Raw genomic sequence first — 7132 nt, forward strand, 5'->3', positions numbered from 1 at the left:
GGAGGCCACAGCCACCCCCTGGCCCTGCATCAGGGGGACGGTGGCACGCAGGGGGCCCTGGCACCCAGTGCCTGGGGGTACCCAGTGACCTGTGGCCTTGAGGGAGATCTAGCATCCCTTGCACCCAGCAGCCCACGGGGACCCCCAGCTCCAGGGGGGCACCCATGGACACCCAGCACGCTGCAGCACCCAGGGGACCACCCCTCCAGCAGCCCCCAGCTCCAAGGGGTTCCTGGAGACTCCCAGCACCCCTCAGCTCCAGGGTGCACCCAGGGACCCCCAGCACTCCCCAGCACCCCTCAGCTCCAGGGTGCACCCAGGGACCCCCAGCAATATGCAGCACCCAAGGAACCCCCCAGCACCCCCCAGCTCCATACGGTACCCAGGACCCCCAGCACCCCAGGGTTCCTCCCAGTACCCCTCAGCTCCAAGGGGTACCAGGGACCCCCGGCAACCTGCAGCACTCCAAGGGAACCCCAGCACCCAGGGGCACCCAAAGACCCCCAGCCTTCCCAGCACCAAGGGTCATCCAGGGACCCCCAGCACCCCTCAGCTCCAAGGGGTTCCTGGAGACTGCCCAGCATCCCCAGCTCCAAAGGGTACCCAGGGACCCTCAGCACCCAAGGGACCCCCAGTACCCCCCAGCTCCAAGGGGTACCCAGGAACCCTCAGCGCCCAAGGGACCCCCACCCCCCCCCACCCCTCAGTTCCAAAGGGCACTCAGGGACCCCCAGGACCACCCAGCACCCCTCAGCTCCATAGGGCACTCAGGGACCCTCAGCATCCTTCAGTGCCCAAGGGCCCCCCAGCACCACTGAGCTACCAGGGACCCCCAGCACCCTGCAGCACCCCAAGGGACCCCCCCAGCACCCCCCAGCTTCAAGGGGTACCCAGAGACCCCCAGCTCCAAGGGTACCAGGGACATCCAGCACCCTGCAGCACCCAGGGTCACCCAGTGTCCCCCAGCAGTTGGAGCCGCAGGGACCCCCAGCACCCAGTGGCATCAGGTGCCCCGCAGTGCTGGCTGGTGAGAGGGCTGGCAGGGAGGGGGAGTGGGGCCATGGCCCCCACTCAGGGGTGGCTCTGGGGTTGAGCGGGTCAAATCCTGGGGGTCTGGAGGAGGTGGAGATGGTTGTGCAGATGGGGTGGGCGCAGTGGTGGGGCTGGGCCCCAGGGGAGGGGGACGCCCGGGCTGGGGAGGGGGCGCTGGGGCTGGGGCTCAGAAGAGCCCGCAGTCCTTGAGGTTCTCCTTGATGATGATGTCAGTGACGGCGTCGAAGACGAACTTGACGTTCTCGGTATCGGTGGCGCAGGTCATGTGGGAGTAGATCTCCTTCACGTCCCGCCTCATGTTCAGCTCCAGGAACTGCAGCTTGATGTAGTTGCCCGCATCCTCATAGGTGTTGGGACCTGGTGGCGTGGCAGTCAGCGGGGTCCCCTCCTGGGCTGGTGTGTGTCCCCCCATGGGTGCTGGCCCAGTGTCACCCAGCGCTCCCCCGGGTGGGCAAACCTTGCTTGATCCGTGAGCAACGCTAGTGCAGCATGGCCTGCGCGGGGTGCTGAGGACACCTGGTGGGTGGCTGCTGCAGGGTGCTGGCACCCACCCCTTCACCGCCACCCACCACCACCCGCCTGCACCCGCTGGGCGAGCCGCTGCCACCCTCACCGTCGTAGTCGGGGAAGCAGATGCTGAGGTGGGCCTTCTTGATCTTCTCCAGGAAGACGTCCTTCTTGTTGAGGAAGAGGACGATGGAGGTGGTGGCGAAGTAGCGGTGGTTACAGATGCTGTTGAAGAGGTGCAGGCTCTCGTGCATGCGGTTCTGTGGAGGGACACAGCCCCATCAGCCCCACGGCAACCCCCACGTTGTGATGGGGATGAAGAGAGGGGGTTGTGTGCCCTGGGAGCCTTCCTCACCACTTCGTCATCCTCCACCAGGACCATGTCATAGGCGCTGAGGGCCGCGATGAAGATAATGCAGGTCACCCCCTCGAAGCAGTGAATCCACTTCTTCCGCTCCGAGCGCTGGCCGCCCACGTCGAACATCCTGGGCAGGGTGGGGGGCACATCAGCACCCCCCCCACCCGCTGCCCACCCCCCTGGCACCAGCCCTCACCAGAGGCTCGGCCCCCACCTGAAGTTGAGGTCTTTGAAGGAGAACTGGGTCTCGATGATACCGGTGGTCTTGACACGGGAGCGCAGCACGTCCTGCTCCGTGGGGACGTAGCCAGGGGTCACCAGGCGCTCCAGGTCTGACAGGTAGCTGGCCGGGCACGCAGCAGGCTTGAGACACAGGTTGGCAGCCCCAGACCCCCCCTGCCCAGACCCCCCCACCTCACGTACTAGCCTGCTGAGTCGTTGAGCTGGTACTCGGAGGCGCGGTCAAAGCAGGCTTGGATGCCCGTGTCCTTCCAGAGCCGCCCAATGATGTCTGACATCTCCTTGGGCATGGTGCCCTCCTCAATGGTGTCCGAGAGGTGCAGCAGCTTGCGGGCATCGTCCTACGAGGGAGAGGGGCTCAGCAGGGCTGGGAGGCTGGAGAGACCCCCCTCCTGCCTGGTGTGGGGTGCCCCTCACCTGTCGAGCCGAGTCCCCGTACTGGATGTTGAGGGTGGTCATGGCCCGCACAATGGCCAGCATGGACTGGAGCGTGTTGCTATAGATGATTGCGATGAACTCCAGGCATTCTTCCAGCGAGTAACCATCCTGGTGGATGATCCTGGCCGGGGAGGGGGGCACGGGGCTGAGCTGGGCAACATGGGGTGGGGAGGCACCCGTGGGTGCAGCATGGGGCTGAGATGTGGGGTGAGGGCACCCATGACTGTGGTGTTGGGCTGAGCTGGGCGCCGTGGGGCTGAGCCAAGCACTAAGGGATGGGTGCACAGCCATGGCTGTGGTGTGGGGCAGAGCCACGCACGGTGGGACGGGGCACCCTGTGGCTGCAGCGTGGGGCAGCCATGTGGCGCAGTAGGGCATGGCCAGGCGTCACCCTGCCACTTACTTCATCTGCTTGACGATGGTGCTCTTCCCCGACTCCCCTGCTCCTGCGGGGACAAAACACAGGTCACGGCTGTGCCTGTGCTGTGGGTACCCCCGGCTGCGCCCCGCGCTGGCCCCTTGGGACCCCTTGCACAGCCAGGGGACACTGGTGGCTGTGCCAGGTCTGCGGCACAGGGCAGGGGGATTATAGCCTGGTGCCAGTGGGCATTAAGGTTGGGCTGAGCCACTGTGGCTAATGGGATCTGCGGCGGCTCAGCCGGAGACATGCTTGGGGATCCAGGGGAGGGGTAGGGGACATGGTAGCATCGCAACCCCGCCACCCACCACCTGATGCCCCAAGCCTGTGGCAGCACAGGAGGACATGCCCTGGGCTGGGATGGGAGGACAGCAATGGCACCCATGGTCCCATGTCCAGAGCATCCCAGTCCTCAGGCACCACTGGGGCAGCTGGGAGGAACTGGGATGGACCTGCAGTGTTGGGGGGCCGCAGGGACAGACCCCAGGGCTGGGCACAGGGGTGGTGGTGTGGGCTGCACAGGGGTGCCTGAGGGTGCCTGGGAGGATGGGGTGGCAGGGGGCTGCCAGGGTGGGGTGCTCATAGGTGGTATTGGTGAAGGCTCTTGAGATGGATTGGTTGGGTTTGGGCAGGGCCTGGAAACCGGGGGCTCTTGGGGTGGGCTGTTGAGGTCGGTTGTTGGGTTAAGGGTGCCTAGCAGGGAGTGGGGGACTGTTGGGTAAGTTGTTGAGATGAGCTGGTTGGGGGGAGCCTGGGAATGGGGGGCTATCGGGCTGGGCTGGTTGGGTTTAGGGGTGTTTAGGAGCAGGGGGCTGTTGGGCTGGGCTGGTTGGGTTTAGGGGAGATCACGGACACTTTGGGTGGGTGGGTTGGTTGGTTTTAGGGGTGCCTGGGAGTGGGAGGCTGGTGGTGGGCTGATTGGGTTTAGGGGTGCTGGGGGCATCAGAAAAGCATTGGGTGGGCTGTTGAGGTGGGCAGGTTGGGTTTAGGGCTGCCTGGGAATGGGTGTGCTGTTGGGGTGGGCTGGTTGGTTTTAGGGGTGCTGGGGGAGTCAGAGAAACATTGGGTGGGCTGTTGGGGTGGACTGGTTGGGTTTGGGGGTGCATCTGGGGGCCAGGGGAACATTGGGTGGGCTGGTTGGGTTTGGGGGGGCTGTTGGGGTGAGAGGCACAAAGGATAGGTATCTCCCCAGGGTGTCCCCCCCATACCCAGCAGCAGCAGCTTGACGGTCCTGGCATCCTTCTCAGCGTCCTCCTTGAGCTTCTTCTCCAGCTCGCGAGAGTGCTTCTCTTCAGCGCTGGCCCCGGCGCCCATCCTTGGCCCTGCGGCCCTGCGGCTCACCCGCTCCTTGGAGGTCAGCACCAGGATGGGCAACGAGCTCCAGCCCCCCGCCGTCTCCAGCGCTCGCCTCCCTGTGCCCGCTGCGCCCGCCGCTCACTGCCCCGCTGCCGCCGCCGCCGCCCACCCAATGTGGGCCAAGGACGGGGCCAAGGTCCCAGGGGGCCACCCGGCGGGGTGCTGCGCTCAGCACCCGTGGCTTAAGCCTGGCCTGCCCCCCGCCCTCCCCAGATAAACCCCCTTAAATCTGCAGCAGGCTGAGCTCAGCAATCCTGCGGCTCCTGGCGTCAGCGCTTCTGCTGGGGGGGGCCCAAGGCTGGCCATCCCCCCACTTTGCCCCTGCCCTGGGGCTGGGGACAGTGACCCAGCCACCCCCAGGGACGTGGGACCCCCACCCAGCTCTGGCTCTGCTGTGGACCCCGGGGAGGCTGGAGCTGGGGGGCTCTGATGGGGTCTGGCAAGGGAGGGGACAGTGGGTGGAAATGTCCCCATTGTCCCCAGCTCATGCTGGTCATCCCCCCCTGCTCTGGACCAGTGCCCACAGCCCCCCCAGTAAGCCGTCCCAGTATCCCCAGGTCCCTATGCTCAGCCTCCCCAGGGGCACCTCCCCCCAGTGATTCAATGCCAGCCCCAGTCACTCCACCCTGTGTCCCCAGGACCCTCCACCAATGTCCCCAGGCCCCCCCAGGTGCACTCCTTAGTGTTTCCAGCCATCCACAAGTACACTCCCAGTGTCACCAGGCCAGCCCGGTATCAACCCCCCGGGGCATCCCCAGGCCCCTCCAGCAACACCTGCACAATGTCCTCAGGGACACCCAAGTACCCTCCCCAGGGTCTCCAAGCCCCTCCCCAGTAACACTCCCCAGTATCCCAAGGAGAAATCCTAGTATCCCCCAGTGTCCCCAGGCAATCCCAGTAACCCCCAGTATCTTCAAGACACACCCTCCCCCCCCAAAGCTCCTGCCCAACATCCAGGCACACCCCAGTGCCACTCCCGTGCTCCCATACCAACAGCAGTAACACCCCCCCCCCCAATGTCCCCAGGCCATCAGCGCCCCTCCCCAGTGTCCTCAGGCCACCAGTCCCCCCCTCCCGTGACCCCAGTGCCCCCATTGCCATCTTGGCCACCCCAGTAAGACTTAGCGTCCCCAGGGACATGCCAGTAACCCCTCTGTGTCGCCACGCTCCCGTCCCTAGTGTCCCCAGGCCCTGCCAGGACTCCCCCAGGTGTCCCCAGCAGAGCCCAGTGCCCCCACGTCCCCAGCCCCCCCGCTGTCCCCAGTGCCACCCCGCAACGCCGGGCTCCTGCAGCGCCGCGTTCGGCCGCCAGGGGGCGGAAGGAGCCAGCACAGCTCCCAGTCCAGCCCAGCGCCCCCTGCACAGCCCTCCACCGCCCCCAGTGTGCCCAGTACTGCCCCCAGTATAGCCCAGAACCTCCCAGCACCGACCCCAGGGCCTCTCGGGACTGCCCAGAGGAGCCCACTACCACCTCCATTGCCCCAGTACCGACCAGAGTGCCCCCAGTACAGCCCAGTATCGCCCACTATGGAGCCCATTACCACTCCCCAACTCCGTGCTCCCAGTACCACCAAGTACCGGCTCCCAGTACCAAATCCTAATTCCCCAGTACTTCTCCTGGTGCTTCCAGTCCTGGCTCTGAGCTCCACTAGTGCTCCCAGTACCACCCAGTACCAACCTCCAGTGTCCCCAGTACCACCCCCAGTATAGCCCAGAACCTCCCAGTACTGACCCCAGTGCCTCCCAGGACTGCCCAGAGGAGCCCAGTATCACCCTCATTGCCCCCTGTACCGACCAAAGTGCTCCCAGTACAGGCCAGTATTGCCCACTACCACCTCCAGTGTCCCTGTAGAGTCCCCCCCCCACCCCATGCCCCCAGTACCACCAAATACCAGCTCCCAGTACCAAATCCTAGTGCTCCAGTACTTCCCCCACTGCCCCCAATACTGACTCTGAGTGCTCCCAGTGCCTCCAGTAACACCCAGTACTGGCTGCTAGCCCAGCCCAGCGTACCCCTAACACCCAGGCAACACCACCCAGTACTGCCATCTCCCTGTGCCCCCTGTCCTGCCCAGTGCCTGCCCCCCAGCACCCAGTGCCCCCAGCTTCCCAGTGTTGCCAGTTCTCCCCTAGGGGCTCCGTGCTCCCTGCCTGCCCCAGCCCTCCGCACCCCTGCCAGGGCTCAGGGGCAGAGCCAAGGGGATTACGTGATGGGGCCAGGCAGCAGTGCAGCCCCCAGCTGCCCACTCCCCATCCCCGACAGAGCACACGCAGGCGCCCGCATCCATCCCAAAGCCAGTGTTTATTTGGGGGTGCCCCCAGCTGCGGTGGGGGGCACTTGCTTGGCCCTGGCTGTCCCTGTGCTCCCCATGTACAACCATTTACAACCCCCCCACACCCACCAGAGTGCCCCGAGGGGGCGGCTGATGGGCTGGGTGCCCCAAATGCCCATGGGTGCTGGTGCCAGTGAGTGCCAGTGGCTGCCCAAGGTTTTACCCCGGCATGGCCCTTTCTCCTTCCCTTTCCCACCCAAAGACCCCAGCCGAGCCCCCACCATGGCCTGGATACCTGGGTCCTGTCTCAAGGTTCCTGTCTCCCCCCAGCCAAGACCCCGGGATGGGGATGGGGCTGCGTACCCTCCCCCCCCAGCCCCCTTCTAGGCTTGCCTGGAGCTTCCCTGCAGAAAGCACTTTCTCCTCAATAACCAGGTGGGGAAACTGAGGGACAAAGCTGCAAGGGCCGTGCTCAGGTTGCGGGGGGCA

The 7132-nt window shown here is 65.6% G+C and overlaps 1 protein-coding gene across 1 annotated transcript; it reads right to left on the reverse strand.

Annotated features, from left to right (window-relative positions):
• Nucleotides 1–1219: 1219 nt before the first annotated feature.
• Nucleotides 1220–4328, reverse strand: GNAT1 (G protein subunit alpha transducin 1; the record flags this gene model as incomplete). The annotated part of the gene is made up of 8 exons (XM_082321496.1): nucleotides 1220–1410; nucleotides 1667–1820; nucleotides 1916–2045; nucleotides 2133–2261; nucleotides 2342–2499; nucleotides 2576–2717; nucleotides 3000–3042; nucleotides 4223–4328. The coding sequence occupies 8 exons, from the start codon at nucleotides 4326–4328 to the stop codon at nucleotides 1220–1222; spliced, it is 1053 nt and encodes a 350-aa protein (XP_082177622.1).
• Nucleotides 4329–7132: the final 2804 nt, after the last annotated feature.

This window comes from Platalea leucorodia (assembly GCF_965183815.1).
Source record: "Platalea leucorodia genome assembly, chromosome: 9".
In the NCBI taxonomy this organism is placed as follows: domain Eukaryota; kingdom Metazoa; phylum Chordata; class Aves; order Pelecaniformes; family Threskiornithidae; genus Platalea; species Platalea leucorodia.